At 33.9% G+C, this 17489-nt stretch overlaps 1 protein-coding gene across 2 annotated transcripts in view; it reads left to right on the top strand.

Annotated features, from left to right (window-relative positions):
* Nucleotides 1-17489, top strand: part of SV2C (synaptic vesicle glycoprotein 2C) — a 105605-nt gene that overhangs the window by 75715 nt on the left and 12401 nt on the right. For both annotated transcript variants that reach the window (XM_032205476.1, XM_032205477.1), the window contains 6 exons: nucleotides 4659-4792; nucleotides 5001-5090; nucleotides 10434-10544; nucleotides 12154-12242; nucleotides 12996-13160; nucleotides 16339-16472. In XM_032205476.1, coding sequence (XP_032061367.1) covers nucleotides 4659-4792; nucleotides 5001-5090; nucleotides 10434-10544; nucleotides 12154-12242; nucleotides 12996-13160; nucleotides 16339-16472 — 723 coding nt within the window. The remainder of the gene's footprint in view (nucleotides 1-4658; nucleotides 4793-5000; nucleotides 5091-10433; nucleotides 10545-12153; nucleotides 12243-12995; nucleotides 13161-16338; nucleotides 16473-17489) is intronic.

Raw genomic sequence — 17489 nt, 5'->3', positions numbered from 1 at the left:
TGCTAAATCAATCACACATTTACTGGAAATGTCTCAAATTCAAAAGATAAAAAAATGAGGCAATAGAACTGAGAGGTGATCAGTGAACAGAAATAATATTATAAAGTCATAGAAAGGATTCTGCAGAAGAATCTACGTAGAATATGAATTCCTGTAAATTCGTTGTCTATGTTTCTCCTCTAGCCCTAATTTTAGGGATGTTCTTGCTTTACTCCTCTGTACCAAAAGTCAAGAGTTTATGCAAACTTGGCTTTTGATGATTTCTGTCATTGTCATCAAATTTCTCTAACTCCTACCTTCTGACTAATGAAAATTAGTATTATGACTGATCAGACTTTAGCTAACCATGACATAAAATCCCTATATTAATTTAGGATTTCTTTGCCCGTATAAGTATCTTTGAAAGATGCTCCACAACTTTATTTTTCTCATATTTAGGAAACTTCTCTTTGCCTGTCAGTATTTGTACAGATACTGTAAGCATCTGCCCTTCTGCTCTCCTCCTCCCCCCCCCCCCTTTTTTTTTTTCATTGCCTACATTGCACTTTATTGACCCGTAGAGAACTAAGTTCCCTTTCAGCTCTCATCTTGAAAAGTTAAGCAAACTATATCCCTTAGTCTGCTCTCATAAGGTGGACTCAATCATCACCTAACCACTGTAAATGGTAGGTGGCCTTGAAAATACCTGCTGTTTCTTAGGTAACATACGTTGATAGAATTCAGCTTAATGTGCACAGGTTTACTTCTATGTATATTCAGAAAGTCTATTACAGAGTTGTTCTTTCTTTAGTTTGGAGCAAGAATCTATTCGTAATATCCTTTTCACTTATTATGACAATGGAGTAGAAGAAATTCTTTGTTGGCAGGAAGATATTGTTGACATTAAACTTAACACATAAATTGGTGGTTGTATATAGGTAGCATCTTGGCACATTTTACTTTTGCTCTGCTACATGCTGCTGTGGCTCTGTAATCAGTAATTGCCGTGTCTGTGATTAGCTTGGTCTCTTCAAGTAATCAGTACAGTGAGAATATTCAGCAAGAAGGCTGCTGCAGTGGCTTTGTATTATTGCAGATTTCATGTCACTCTACAGTGAATTGTTCCCAAGATGCATTTGGGCCAAGTGTTTCAGCAATTCATAAAACATCGGAGCTTGGCACTGTTTTCAAAATTAATACTCTAATCAAATGAAAGGCAAGAGTTCTATTTCAAAATTAATACCTATGGAATAAAGCATAGCCAGGGAACAAGGGTGAAGCTGAGCTCTGGGCTCAGAGCTCAAGGGCTGCTGTGCAGTGCACTGAATGCGTCTGAGTACTGAGTGGAGTTCCTCCATCTTTGCTATTGTGTCATAAATCAGGGAAAGGAGAGGCAAACAGCCAAGAACACACTTCCATCTGGTTTCAAGACTTACAAATAGTGGGAATGAGAGCCACTTTAAGAGCTAAATTCAGAACTACTCTAATGTCTCCATTTTCTAGATTAGCTCATGATCTAGGAGAGTGGGATGGTAAACATAAGAATAAATCTAAACTTACTCTGCATTTAAAATATATGTTTGTTTTGCTGATCATGGGGTGGTGGAACAGAGAGGAAAGCAAACTTAAGAAAGCTGTGTTACAGCTGGTGCTTTTTCTACAAATTCTTGTAATTCTCATAATCACTGTTATCATTAATTCAGCAAACATAATAAATTGTGAGATTAATTGCATCAGCTAATACAGTGTTAAAAGATGTAATAAGAGCAACAGAAACCATAATGAACATTTCACTTAACAAGCTCTTGGACATTTTGAGGAACAAAAAAATATATTTGCAGGTTGTGAGGATGACAACAGGATGAACAGTGCAGTTGTTGCTTTTAATTAAGGGTAGTATGGTTCACTTACATTAATAAATCACACTTTAAAATAAATTATTACCATAATTTTTTCTGGCTACAAAGCACAAGATATTGCTGTTGTTTTACAACAGGTATAAAGCCAGCTTAAAATCTTTTAACACAGAAGTAATATTTGAGCAGTTAAATCACACAAAACACAAGCCATAGTGATAAAAGGCAGATTGTGTAAATATAGTTATGCCTGTATTTATTTTTGGGACAGTCTCAAATGACAAGAGCTGCCAGTATTCTGACTGTCTTGTTCTAAAAGATGAAATCGTGTTTTCTTTATCTCATTTCTGGTGAAATTAGCTGGTGGAACTGCTCTCTGATTGGTCTGACTGAAAGTTAACCAAAATAAAAGGAAACAGTTTTGAAAATTCTATATCAGGTGGTTTTGTATTATACTTTAAAATATATAATGAAGAGTATATTTCTAATTATTATGATACAATGTGTACACAATACCCAAAACACAGTTATATTTTCTAATGGCCTCATTATCTCACCCTAAGTTTTTCCTAATTTATTTTCTTCCTTTTCCCACTATGGATGAAAAGTATGCCTGTGCTATTTAAGTTACACAATTCTATAGGATTGAAATTCTATAGGATTGGAAGTTTTTGTAAGTCAGTACTTTTTAAATGCCCTTTTACACCTTTTCAGGTTTTGTTTTGTTTTTAGTCTTGAGTTTTCATTCATATTTCTATTTTGGAATTAAAATTAACATCAAATTTAGCTTAAAATTGTAGACATCTTTTTGCTGAAGGCAATTTCCAAGGGGGAAAGTATAGTTATCTGGAACCTTATAAAAAAATAACACGTCATTCAAAAATTATTCCCAATACTGCCACCAATTTTACCCCTGTCTCTCTGGGATAAAGATCTCAGGGCTAAATGGGTCCATAAAGCAAGCTGACATTACTTCTGAAATACAGAAAATATGAAGGAAATGAGAAAAGAGGTTCCCAATTCTACAACTCATTTTCACAGAGCTGTTGATGTAGGGCAAAAATACATAATGAGTTTTCGTATTGTAACATATAAGTACTTTAATAGCAGAATGCATACGTATGTATGAATGTATGTATGTATGTATGTATTTATAACATCTATTTATAATCCATGGCTTGAGATATTTAAATTCCAAAATGTACTGAGTGTTTAAAAGATTAATACCTCATTTGAAGAAATTTTTAATAGGATGTTTGGTGCTATGTCGTATTAGTTGTTTAGTGACATGTAGAAATATTTGATTTCATGTGTATTTTATCCAGAAAAAACAGGTAGCAAAGAAATATTTCACATGAATCCAGCATCAGGATCTTCATTAGCCAGGTTTTAATTTTCTTCTGACAACCACTTAAATTATTATTGTTACTATTATCTACTTCTCTGCTTTTAATGATATTTTCTTCAAAATGTTGCTTGAAATATTTTGCTGTATTGAAGCCAGAATGAAAGGCCAAATAACCACCCAAATCATATTTTACTTTTTCTTAAGATTTTTTGTTTGTTTGTTTTCTTAAAATTCTATAATTTCAATAGTCTCATCATAACAACACCCAGTCAGATATTTTATTTAAAAGCTGAACTACCAACCCTGCATTTTAACATATTTTTTTTCCAGTTATGCAATGAGGGTTGAGGGCAATTTACATTCAACAGAGTTGAATGGTATAGTACCGTGGAACAAGATGAAAATAGAAATTAGGCACTGTAAATGTCTTATATGTTGTACTATATTACAAGACACTGTTATGAAGAGTACAGAAATTAACTCCTTATAGAAAAAGCTAATGATAAGGACAGAATTGCAAACCTTGAAATTCTACTTGTATCTTGTAATGTAATAGATAACTAATTAATATTCCTACAATATTCATTTTTATGAAATAGCACAGTGAATATCCAAATAAAAACAACTTTCAAAACTCTGAAATACCAATCATCCACACATTAAGGAAACAATGACCTCAACAATAAACACAACTAATAGAATGCAAACTCTAATTCAGAAACATCTTGACAAAAATAAATAAATAAATAAATAAATAAATAAATAAATAAATAGGTCAGATGTAAATCATATGCCAGTAACACAGTGCTGTGTTACAGGATGCTTTTCTAAAGAAGGTCCAAGAGCATAGAGACTATGAGGTATTCTTGTTTTAGTTTTTCTCCTACTAGCAGTCTAAAAGCATGCTGCTGTAGACTTGACTGCATTGTTGCCTGAATGCTTTTCTCACATTTTTGTTTCTTCCTTTCCTGTTGATTTCTAATGATTTGATATTAGAATTCAATACCCAGTATTCATTAATACTTAAAATAGATTCTAAGAGAAGGACTTGAAGAAGCCACTTACATTTTGATTTTGTCAGTGTTGGTGAAAGATGATAGATTTTTTCATGGATTTTTTAGTCTTCCATTTAACAGACACACTGATGCAGCATTTGCAGAGTTGTAAAATTCCATAAAGTAGATCTTCTTAGTATTTATGAGACTTTAAATTCTCCCTTCTTCCAGTATTCAAACAAAACTATTTATTCCTATGTTTAGTGTTATGTGTGATGGTGGTGTCCATGTTTGTTTCATGTAATTACCTTTATACAGGTGTTGCCAAGAAGCTAGACAAATACTTTCATGATGCATACTACAAACATTTTCCAGAATGACTACTCATATGCAAGAGACTGAAATTCAAAGCATAAGACTCTTTCTGAAATCATTGATATTTGTGGGAATACATCATTTCTTGAATTTCTTCTTTCATAGGATGGAGTTTCAGCATGGGATCTGCTTATCAGTTTCACAGTTGGCGAGTATTTGTGATCGTCTGTGCACTGCCCTGTGTCTCTTCTGTGGTAGCCCTCACCTTTATGCCAGAAAGTCCACGTTTTTTGTTGGAGGTATAACTTTCAAAAATTTTTCTTTTATTTATTTTTTTTTTTTGGGGGGGGGGGAGGGGGAGAAGGTGTTAAAATTACTAAATAATTTTAATTATTTACTTAATATTATACATCATGACATCTGTATACGATCGTTACATATGTTTTAAAATTGTTCAGTAACTATCTGAATATATGTTTTGTTTAAATACTTTCATCCAACTTTTAGGTTGGAAAACATGATGAAGCTTGGATGATACTCAAGCAAATTCATGACACAAACATGCGAGCTCGGGGTCAGCCTGAGAAAGTCTTCACAGTGAGTATTACTCTTAAAACTTAGCACACTTAGCACATCAGCTGCATTGCTGACTGGTGAGATCTTGAGCACTTAAACAATCATTATTATTACTCCGCATGACAAAACAAATCATTTGCACTATAAATACCTACATATAAGAACTAAAATCCTACTGAAATTGCTATATATTGAGCAAATTTTACGATATTTTTTGAAATATGCTTTTTTTTTGCATATTTTTGAATATGCTTTGACCAGCATATTCAAGCTTTGGCCATCATATCCTTGAGCATACAAACCTATAGTGTGATAATTTTCTCTGTTGCATGGAGATAATCAATAGACTCCAGCTCTATTTTTTAAGTTTACTTCAGAAAACACAAGTAGAAGTCTAAGTTAGTTAAGGTTTTGTCTTCAAAGCTTTTGAAATTATCATAAAAAATACAAAAAAATAATGATCCAATCATCATTAAAATGATAATTTTAATAATTTATTTTCATTTAAACTAAATATTAATTTTACATACATTTAATTTTCTCACAATATCTTGCAAGCTAAACTGCATCTTCTTGTTACCTTGCAATTCAAAAGATAAGGCCATATTATACTGAAGGATTGTTTCTATTTGGAAGAGAAATTTTGTCTTCAGCTGAGACTTTTTCTTGTATTATTATTTATTTATTATTTATATTATTTATTTATTATGTATATATTATTATTTATAAAGAATATACAATTTTTTTTTGTTTGTTTTGAAATCTTGCTTCCCTTTCCAGTTTGTGCTGTGCCATGGGAATGCTGGTACTCTGTTACCTCTCAGAACCATATGTGGGATTTTATTCCTCTTCCTTGGACTTTTTTTTTTTTTTTTTTTTTTTTGCACTAATACATATATAACTCAATTAAATATCTTCTTATAGGTTCCACTTTTGCAGGCAGTCTAAGGAATATCTGACCATATAATTTTATTCCACTGAGAACTGCAACTTATTGTTTGAGATGTAGTTTCCATTGCCTATGTTTATTTATTTATTGTTTTTAACATTCTTTGTTAAACCAGCCTTCCTTCAGGCTGAATTTTGTAGTTCTTGATCTTGCTACAAAATTCAGCCTGAAGGAAGGCTGGTTAGCACTTAGAGCTTAATTTACTGGTATACCAGTAACATAACCCTAATAATATACAACAATAACAATATTATTTAGGTTATCACCCCCCTCTCCTTTGCCCTCGTGAGACCCCACCTGGAGTATTGTATTCAGTTCTGGGGCTCCCAAAACAAGAAGGACATGGAAGTGTTAGAATGAGCCCAGAGGAGGACCACAAAGAGAATAAGGGTCTGGAGCACCTCACTTATGAGGTGCTCTCACAGGCTGAGAGAGTTGGGTTTGATCACTTTGGAGAAGAAAAGGCACCAGGGAGACCTTAGAGCACTTTCCAGTACTTAAAGGGGGCCTGCAGGAAAGCAGGGGAGGGACTCTTGTCAGGCACTGTAGGGCTAGGACAAGGGGGAATGACTTTAAAGTAAAAGAGGGTAGGTTTATAGTAGATATAAGGAGGAAATTATTCACTCGGAGGGTGCTGAGTCACTGGAGCAGGTTGCCCAGAGAAGCTGTGGACAGCCCATCCCTGGGAGTGTTCAAAGCCAGGTTGGATGGGGCTTTGGGCAACCTGGTCTAGTGGGAGGTGTCCCTGAGTATGGCAGGGGGGTAAAGTTACATGATCCTTAATGTCCCTTTGAACCCAAACCATTCTATGATTCTATGAGTTCATTTTATTTATTTACTTATTTATTTTAATTTCATTTATAAGTAAAGGGATTTGCCTTTACTCATATTGTACGATTACAGTGTAATTTCACAGTTGATTCATGCTGATCTGAGCTGCTGTCCAAAGTACTGCTGCTCCCTGTCACCTTTTGGTTTTCTTCTGCCAGCATGGATTTTCATTGATTTATTGGACAGTTAGCTATAGCATAGTTTCTGTCCACCTATGACATTAGTTTAGGCACTGGGAAGACAGAAATGTGCTAAGATTACAGATATGAGAAATAATTTACTGTAGTCTCACATCAGCTTGACATATTCACATCCAAATGCAGCCGCAAAGAAGAAAACAGTGATCTAACAAGTCTTTGTCTCTGTGGTTGTTAAAAGGTAGCACTGAACCATGGTAAACTCAGTGGTTTATTTATAGCTATTTTTGTTAAATTTTCACCCATGAATAAAGCATGACAGAACTATTTGGTGATTTTTGCCAGCTTCTGCCATGAACATTGAGCAAACATGACACCTGAAGGATTAGAAATAATGCATTGTATGTCAAGGGTACATGTTGATAGAAGTCCCTATGCTCCCTAATGTAAAATTGTGGTAATATGATTGCAAATACATTGGACAATATTAACACTTTATCTTACTAAGTCCACAGTGTAAAAAAAAAAGAAAAAAAAAACCAAAAAAAAACGAACAAACAAACAAACAAAAAACACTTTTGCATATTCTGTTTAGGACACACTCCTCTCCTCCTCTCATTTAAGCCATTTAAGTTAGAACTGGATATTGTGACTTTTGTTCCAGTAATTTACTCGCTTAGCTCTCCTGTGCCCTACGGCTTCAGCTGGTGTCTGCCAGTAACATTCTGTCATTTAAGTGTTAATAATTTCCTCTGCTTTGTGTTACTAGTTACATCAAACAGATATACTTTGATAGTATTCTTTCTGCTTCTACAGCTGATGTAACTTTTTCTCTGTTATTAGTATAGTTTCAATGTACTTTTATTTGATATATTTTCCTAATTATATTGATATAATCTTACCCTAGAAGCTTTCTTTCCAAGTCAAATTTATTCTTATTAGTCATTTTATTGAGGATTTTTTATTCAAAACTACCGAATAGAAAATGAAACAATTGATGAATCATTCGTTTAAGAGTTAGAAACTCCAAAGTGGATGTATTCTAGTGACAGAATTGTGGAGGTGATGGCTCTTAATACTTTTGAATACATCTTCTGAAAGCAGTGGCAGTAACAGAGTTAATGTAAAATGATAGTATCTTCTACTATGGGACTACTCATGTTGAACATTTATGTACATGGTTAATTACCTTTCTGTGTCCTTAAACTATATACATGCATTTGATCAATTAGTTTAAATGTTAAAGTTAAAAATAAATAAATAAATAAATAAAATAAGAAATTACACATAAAACCAAAATTCTGTCCATTTTCATTGCTATGTACTAAAAATATTTTTTTTCTGCAAATGTTTTCTTTTACATGCCTTGATTTTGTAAAACCTTAGATATCACATATTTCTAGCCATTGCTATTAAGCAGAAATTAAACAGAGGTTCCCTTTTCATTTAAATACTTTTTTTTTTTTTTTTCATATATTGACAGCTAAATTTGCATGGTCCAGATGGACCATTGTCCTGGTTCAATAGGACCTTTATTATGTTAAAGGTCTATCAAAGCCATCCGCTTTTTGTCCCCAGTCACATGCAGTGGTCCTGGACATATGTGATTGCCCAACCTCCACAGCTCCAAACAAGCCAGGTGGCCAAGACAATTAAAAGGTTGCAGCTCAAAAGGTTGCAGCTCAGGCAACAAGAGTGGTGCCTGCTCACACAACATGATTCAAAAAACATGTCCTTTATGCTCAAAGGTGTGGCATATGTGAGGTTGTCTGTAAGTACAAGGTTTTAAATGATCTTGGAGGACTCAGCTGGAAATCTCAATCATCTTTCACAGAACACATTTCATTAAAAAAAAAAAAAAAAGTGTAAAATCAAATGATGTAAACAGGATTGTGCTGTTGGAAGAGGTATTATAAGGTTACAGGCTTTTGATACATTTTCTCAAGACAGTAAGCTTTAGTAGTTAAAAAAATGAAGGCAGTCAGATAAAACTATTTATTGGGCTTTTCTCTTTAATTTATTTTTTTTTTTTTTCTGTTAATGTGATGCGGCTGCTGGTCTTCCATAAACAGGATATATTTGTAAAAGCAGTGGGCTGAAAACTAGACTTTGCCATCAATGCTACTATTGCCTATTTCCCTGTAGTCCACTCTGATACATATATGGATAGTGGTGTGCTCAGTTTGTTACGCAAAAACGGGAGCTATTGCTACTTTCAGAAACAGCAGCAGCCAAACATTGAAGGCATGGACTGTTCCTTCTTTATGGGTCAGTCCAGTTCTCCATTTTACTTATTACCTTTTCATTCTCTTTCTATTTGTCATCTTTTTAAATAAACTGTGGATGAATACACTGCCCTTTGGTATAATTCAGAGAGAGGAAACCAAAAGCATACAAAGTGGTATGTTTATCAGGTCCTGAAGGAGCTAAGAAGACCATACAGCACATTCTTGTTCTGCCACACACTATTGTGCAAGTGATAACTTGCAAAATATACAACATCACCCTCTCCGTCACTGGTATTTCCATATTTTTCCTTTATATCTGTTTATCTCATTTCACTTTAGATGAAGTAGATGATCGTTCATAACAGCAATAATGTGTTGTAGTTCCAGATCATTTCACCTATTTTTTTTTCTCTCCTCATTAAAAAAGATAGTTTAAATCTACATCCAAAACACAAGGAGATTCCCTGTCTATTGCTACAAGAAAGAAGAAGAAAAATGTTATTTAGCTATTAATTCTTGACATTTCAAATGCTACTATTGTCATTATTGTATTTTTAATCAATAGTCTGTCAATAATGTGGTGATAGGAAGTCAGAAAAGAAAGAAATAGAGAAAGGAAGAGAGAAAGAGAGAAAGAGAGAAAGAGAGAGAGAGAAAGAGAGAAAGAAAGAAAGAGAGAAAGAGAGAAAAAGAGAGTAAGAGAGAAAGAGAGAAAGAGAGAAAGAGAGAAAGAGAGAAAGAAAGAGAGAAGGAAGGAAGGAAGGAAGGAAGGAAGGAAGGAAGGAAGGAAGGAAGGAAGGAAGGAAGGAAGGAAGGAAGGAAGGAAGGAAGGAAGGAAGGAAGGAAGGAAGGAAGGAAGGAAGGAAACTCTGGACATACTTAACTGAGGTTTTAAATAATGTTTTATCATTTGTGGCATTAGAGATGAGTACAGCAGCATTTGAGCAAAACCTGACAGTATCAGCTTGTTTTGTGCATAAGAAATGGATTTCCCACATGATTTGAAAGTAGAGTTTTTTCAATACAGTTGCCTCCATAATGAACTTTGTTATTAAAGTGTTTATATTCCTTCAGATATTAAACGTTCATAATTTAGACAGAGGTTTAATACCTGTTCATTTTTAGTTACGGTATTTATTAAAAGTTTCTAATATGTCATAATATGCAGCTGAATGCTTCAAGAAAGTGCAATTATTTGCTCTTTTGTTTTTATTTCTAGGTTAACAGAATCAAAACTCCAAAGCAGATAGATGAGCTCATAGAAATAGAGAGCGATACAGGAACTTGGTACAGAAGGTGTTTAGTTAGAATTCGCACAGAGCTATATGGTGTAAGTAAAAACATCTCTGTTCTGCAATTACTTTTTTTTAATAAGCATTCAAAAATGGGATGGATTTATTGAGCTCATGATGGCGATAATTGCAATGCTACTTTGGCTATGCAACTGGAAGATTCAAGAACCAGTGTAAGAATCTAGTTTTTGAGCAAAAGAGGTGCAGGTGAATCACAGACAGTTGGTTTCAACTTCTGAGGAGAAAAATGTTGCATTAGCATTTACACAAGTAATGATTGACAGTTATACAGCCATATGCCCAAGCACCACAATACAGTTTGTACTGAGAATACGTATTGATATCTACCATTGTAAAGAGGTGACACATGCAGAGATTAAAAATTATCACTTTACCTGCAAATCGTAAAGTAATGAATAACATGTGTAAATGAATGTCAGTATAACCTTTACAAGGCATTGAATCTGCATGTCTTGTCATTAGATGTCAAATGTTTTACTGGAAAACTACTTCAGAGATATTTTAAAGGGATTAAGACAAGTTCACTGGGACTTTGCTCCACATCTTTTTTTTTTTTTTTTTTTTTTTTTCCTTTTTTTGTAAAATCAAAAATTATGCAGTACCTTCAAGCTGTTCAATGAAAATTGAGCTAAAGCTTATTCATGATGAAAAACAAACAAAAAACCTCACCAACACTAAACACGTCAAAAGAAGGTTTTCACAGCTGTTAAAAATCTGGCAAACAAGCAAACAAACAAAAACCACCAACAACAAACAACAAATAAAACTGTGTTGTAAAATAAGTTTTGCCACATATTTCCAATCAAAATTGATTTTCTTGGAAAAATGTTCTCTTTTTTATGAAAGATAAAACAAAAGTGAAAGTGTCTACTTTTAAACTTATTTGTTCAAAAATGGAGAAGCTGAATATGGAAATGTTAAGTTTTGGCTTTGTTACTACGGCAGCTTTAAAGGAACCACAACTTGGTTGTTTCACATCCTTGTTATTACACTGGACTAGCCACTGGGCCAGAGTCTCCCTGTTGCATGATGTATGCTAAAATTTCCTAGGACATATGGTCTCTTGTCTTCAATGTGTGGGAAAGGGGTGAGGGTGTGGAGATACCATTCTCGGTCAGCTCTGTTGTAGCATCTCTGACCTGAGGGTAGTCCCAGCTTTTCCTCATAAAGTACCAATTTCTGCCCGTTATAGATTATGATGGCTTATACTGCACAACTCCCTGTTGAATTGTGGAATAAGATCCATCTAAACTCAAGGCTGTGTAATACTGGGAAGAGAGAAGGAAACACTTCTAGGAAAGACTTCAGCTGATTTATCTGAGAAAGTGAAATGATGTTGCCTAGAGAAGATGAAATTTTTATGTAGTCAGAGTACATATTAATTAATGGACACAATGAAAAGAAACAAGGAAGGTAGAGAATGTGCACAACCTGGTTATAGTCAAAGGCTAATAGACTTGTATAAAAAATACAGCTATTAGGTCTATATCAAGGAGATGGCCTGCTCTCTCTCTCTCTCTCTGATTCCCTAAAGAAGCAAGCAAATCAGAATCAAAAACCTTGTGTCTTTTGGCAAAACTTTTCAAAATACAATTTAAAATAAATTTATTTCCTAACAATTTTCAGATTTGGTTGACTTTCATGAGATGTTTCAACTACCCAGTGAAGGATAATACCATCAAACTTACAGCTGTGTGGTTCACCCTGTCTTTTGGGTAAGATTTCTTGAGATCCTAAACCATTTTTGATGGACTTGACAGAGAGAAGAATCATCTGCATGCAAATCTCTTTCAGTATGATTATCATTTCTCTTTGGAAAAGTTTTATTCAGTATACTTACACACAAGTATAGTATTTATCATTTAGTCTATTCTTGGCTACAAGCATCACTCAGAAATAACTGGTTCAGAATACCAGCATCTTCTGGTGTAGGTGTCTTCTAGTATTTTTATACCAGCAACTGGGAAATACAGAGAACATGTTCTTGCCTCACCATATTAAAAATATGAACTTGGTGCTCTATTTGCCTTAACTTGAACAGAAGCTCATATTCTGGAAGTTTTCAAATTAGACTTAACTTATACTCTGTTTAGAATGTGTTAGTCTACCTGTCTGCATTTAAAGGCAAAGTTTAAAGCAGGCATTAGAAAAGATTTCTTTGCAGCTCCCACAGTCTGCCATCTAGGAAGAGATCCATTCTTCATGTCTGGGTGCCACAGGTCTTCCTTGCATCCTTCAGGGCAGGGCCTGGCATCTGGGCCTGTACCAGCACCCCAGCCAGGAGCAGGGCAAATATGGGCACCACCCTTTGGGACAGGGATGCCGATGGGGGACAGGGACAGGGACAGGCCTAGACATCAAGCCTGTGGCTAGGCAGGGCAAGGCTGTGGGGAGCTGGAGACAGGTACTGCTATGGCCTTGCTGTGACAAGCCCCATGATGTGACTGTGCATTTTCTGTTTTTCACAGCTACTATGGCTTATCTGTCTGGTTTCCTGATGTCATTAAGCATCTGCAGTCAGATGAGTACGCGTCCCGAGTGAAACATTTCCGCAATGAGGAGGTTTCACATTTCGTCTTCAACTTCACATTGGAAAATCAAATTCACAGCAATGGAGAATACATCAATGACAGGTTTAGAGATGTACTAATATCCTGATGGGGCTGAAATAAATAAATGCATGTGTTCAAGCAAGTCCTAATAATCTAATATTTTACCCTATTAACTATTAATGGATAAGTGTTGATTTGTTAGTTTGTATGGTTTTGTGCCTTTTTTTTTTTTTTCCCCATGGCAATTTGTTTCTATCCTCAATTTAATTTGTCATGACTCAATGTTGAATTGTGCCCTGCAGAAGTGGACTTATATATGCCCTGGTGGCCTCAGTTCCAAATTCCTTATGCAAACACTACTTCCCACCTGAAAAAAATATCTAAAAGTCCAAAATAATGATCCTTCTTTCCACAGTGGGATACAAACAGACTCAGTGTATGCCATAACATTGCAGGGGGTTGAGGAAGGATGTACTTTAATATTTTTTTTTTTTTTTTTTTTTTTTTTTTTTTTTTTTTCTTTGCATTTATTTAATACACTTCAATAAAAATGTGAGACATTGAAAGGACAGGGTCATGGAAATATAAAAGTGAAATGCTACCATGAGTCAACAAAAAGTACAAAGAGCTCTAAAAAAAGAAAACAACACCTTGGCAATATCAATCATGTTTTTTAATGAATGCAGATGTATTAAGTTCCTAGCTAGAATTTTACAGATAAATAGATAACTAAAGGAAAAACTAAGAACTGCTTTGGGTGTCTGGTTTCTCTTAAGAGATATCGAGAACAACGGTCTGAATTGTCTCCTGAATAACATTGTGATAATTTATTATTATTTCCATATGAATACATATATCTAAGTGAACAAAATCAATGATTTTGGTAATACAGGTCTCTTGCGTGTGAACATTGGTTGGTTAGGCACTGGAACAGGTTGCCTGGGGAGGTGGTGGAGTCACTGTCCCTGAAGGTGTTTAAGAAAAGGTTGGATTTGGTACTAAGCCACACGGTTTAGTGGGTAATACTGGTGGTTGGGGGACAGTTGGACCAGATAATCTTGGAGGTCTTTTCCAACCTTAATGACTCTATGATTCTATGAACTTAAGCTTTGACACAGTTTATGGATTGACAAAAAAATGAGCAGTTTTGTCATTTTTAAACTAGCTATTGCTTCCCAGGTAAATTTATTTTCAGGAGACAGATGTTCTCCTAAAAGCAAAGAACCACTTACTGTCAATATGTTTTAGACGTTTTATATTCTGTCAACCAAGATTTTATCAAAGTGAACTGAAAATTACTGCAAAACACTAAGTCTAACACTAATATAGTCTAAAATACTTTCAAATATGCACATTCAATAGGCCTCTAGGAGTTATTTGAGATTCACAAAATACTTTCTGTAGTAATATCAACTCTTTTGATATTCTTCTTAGACAAATGTTTCAATACTTCACTCACCCCTAGTTTCACTGTTTCCTTCATGTTTTTTCTTAACTGGAAGATACATTAATACTTCACTTTATACTTCATTACATTTCTGTTGGGTTTAAATTCAAATCACTGCAATACCATTTTTAATCTAGTCACAACATATTTCCTGTTCAAAGGTGAAAAGTGCATCAGGAGAATTTAGTAAATATAGTCTGCCTTTTCTATTACAACTGACTAATCCAATTGCTAAATGTTCTTTGCTCTGCTCTGAAATTGAAGTACTTTTTAAAATGGGGAGTGTTATATGAAAAATGATAATGCGTTGACACAGAACACCAGCCTGATTTTAATCAGAGACTGTCAGAAATGAGAAATGATATAGTAACTAAAATTAATGGGCTGAGTACACCATATTATTATTATTATTATTATTATTATTATTATTATTATTATTATTATTATTATTATTGCCAATACAGGAAAAGAATTCATTAGCTAGTAATTCTTTTCTTATGATAAATATAATTAGCATTTGTTCTACTTTCTCATAAAGATGTGATTCTATCAACTGTGTTGCTGAGAGAATAATTTCTACTATTTGAAATATAGCATATTTTTGTGTGTTTCTATTCCTACTAACAGTCCTGTATAAGAAAAATAAGCAGCTAAACATATCAGGTTTGATCAGAGTAGAGCCAATCTGTGTTTGGAAGGCTTTGCCATTTTAATAGTTCTTATTGGCATGTAGCAATTAAAGCACTACTTTCCAAAGAGTTATTCCTTCTGTATGCAGTCTGCCAGCAAAACTGCCCTTCTTTAGTTACAGCTTTTTTTTTTTTTTTTCCATACCCTTATGTGAAATCTCAAATGGTGAAACATCACAAAATTGCTGTTTTATTAATTTTATTTTTATATATTTTAAAATTCATTTATTCATTGTTTTGGTTATATTTGTTTATTTATTTATTTAAATTTATTATTTAAATGTGTCTTTTCCTTGTTGTTGTTGTTAGCATAATGATATCTGTGTTAAGAGCACAGTGGAAAGAGTTTACAATATTGCTTTAGCCTAGTAATGTTGAGGTAGAAAATTACTGCTAGTAATATACTTTGTCCTTAACTTTTTCTATGAATGACTTCATTGACAGCCATGATCAAAGACCTAGGAATTAAATAAAAGTCAGTAGGAATAAAGATGTTCAAAAATAAGAAAAGTTAATGACAATTCATTTGTGCACATTTTATGTACACAGTATTTGCAATTGCATCCACAAACACAGGGCTAGAAAAAAAACATTCTTCCTGTTTGATACCTAGCTGTATAACTGCCAATGTAAGTGTTGTGATAATGGTAAAAACAACTAAAAAATCATTTTTAAAATCTTCAAGAAGTTTCTTTTGAATTTGAGCCTGACACAGTGCCCAGTGTGTTTTCATATGGACAAATAAACATTCTTTGAAAAATTCTTTCTTTCCAGCTTGTTGGTACCAGCAGGTGATTCTTTGTTCCAAGAGGCTGGGTTCCTGGTGTCTGAGCTCTCAATTTATGACTGTAATGTCAAATTATGAGTTCTGGTCATTTTACAAGGCTATTCCATGGATGTTATGACGTTGTTTTTGGTTGATGATTAAAGACAAGTAATAACTGAAATATTACCACAGAAATAGTATCATTGGTTATGTCTCTGGAATGTCCTTAAGTGATCACTGTTTCTGTGGTTGAGGTTCTTCAGCATACTAAATAAAACTATAAAGATTTATCAGCTTGACCTGTTGCTGTTTCTAACCTGTGAAAGTAGAGTTACAGAAATTATTTGTATTTTACAGGTTTATTATGATGAAGTTTAAATCAGTAACCTTTGAAGATTCCCTTTTTAAGAATTGTGTGTTTGAAGACATTACTTCACTGAACACATACTTCAGGAACTGCACTTTTGTGAATACCACCTTCTACAACACAGGTATTACATGAAAATTCCTGAGTACCAATTTTGCATCTGCATGTTATCATCTGACTGTTGTCAACTGATTATAGATTCTGAATTTCTAATGAAGCATACAGGAAGCCTTCTTCAAGGGAACACAAATCTATAAAATCAACGATGTAATACCAGAGAAGAGAAAGGATCACTCTTCCATTTGAGATACTGCAGGCCTAGTATTAACTCAGATAATAAATGTTTCTTTCATTTAAATCATCCCTAAAGATATTCAGTCTTGAGATGAGAAATTGGTTGCTTTAATTAGGTGTATTTTAATTTGGTCTAAATGGGACTATTCTATTCTTCTTACATAGACATAGGAGGTAAGTTCAAGATTCATGCTTCCTCATCTATAATCATTCCCAATCTACTAAGTATTTTACCAGAAATAGGAATTTGTGCTTTCACATGTTTAAGCAGAAGACCTGATTTGTTTATGTCATTGTTATTGTTTTTTGTTTGTTTGTTTGTTTTCTTTCATTTTAAAACAATGTAAACTAAGATTGTGTCCAGAGAGATACAGCACTTTTTACTTCTTTGCTGTAACTGAAATAACCATATTAGTTACAGAGTTAGGCTATACATAACAAGCAATGTCCAGCTTTCAATATTCCTGAGAAATGACTTTAAGGCTGATGGAAGAAACAGAAATAAAGGGGAAAGTATAAGGAGAGATCTCTAAAATGTTATTTGAAATAGAACAGTCTGGACTGTTACATATAGTAATTCATCTGCATCCCTTTTTAATAATGAATGCATGAAAATGTCACCATTGTCAAGATACATTGGTGCCAATATCATACCAGATCCTAGCAAGATCTGACTGATAATTTTCAAAATGATTAGATGCGTAATTATAAAAAATGGAAGATATATCTGTGATTATTTGTGCTTTAATGATAAATATTAAAACAGACACTGAGTTTACAGAACTCACAATTGGTGAAAAGTTTAGTAAAAAAAAAAAAACAACTTATTGCATTTCTAAACACTGGG

The sequence above is a fragment of the Aythya fuligula genome, chromosome Z, assembly GCF_009819795.1.
Source record: "Aythya fuligula isolate bAytFul2 chromosome Z, bAytFul2.pri, whole genome shotgun sequence".
NCBI classification, from domain to species: Eukaryota; Metazoa; Chordata; class Aves; order Anseriformes; family Anatidae; genus Aythya; species Aythya fuligula.
This window is presented reverse-complemented; position numbering and strand designations above follow the sequence as displayed.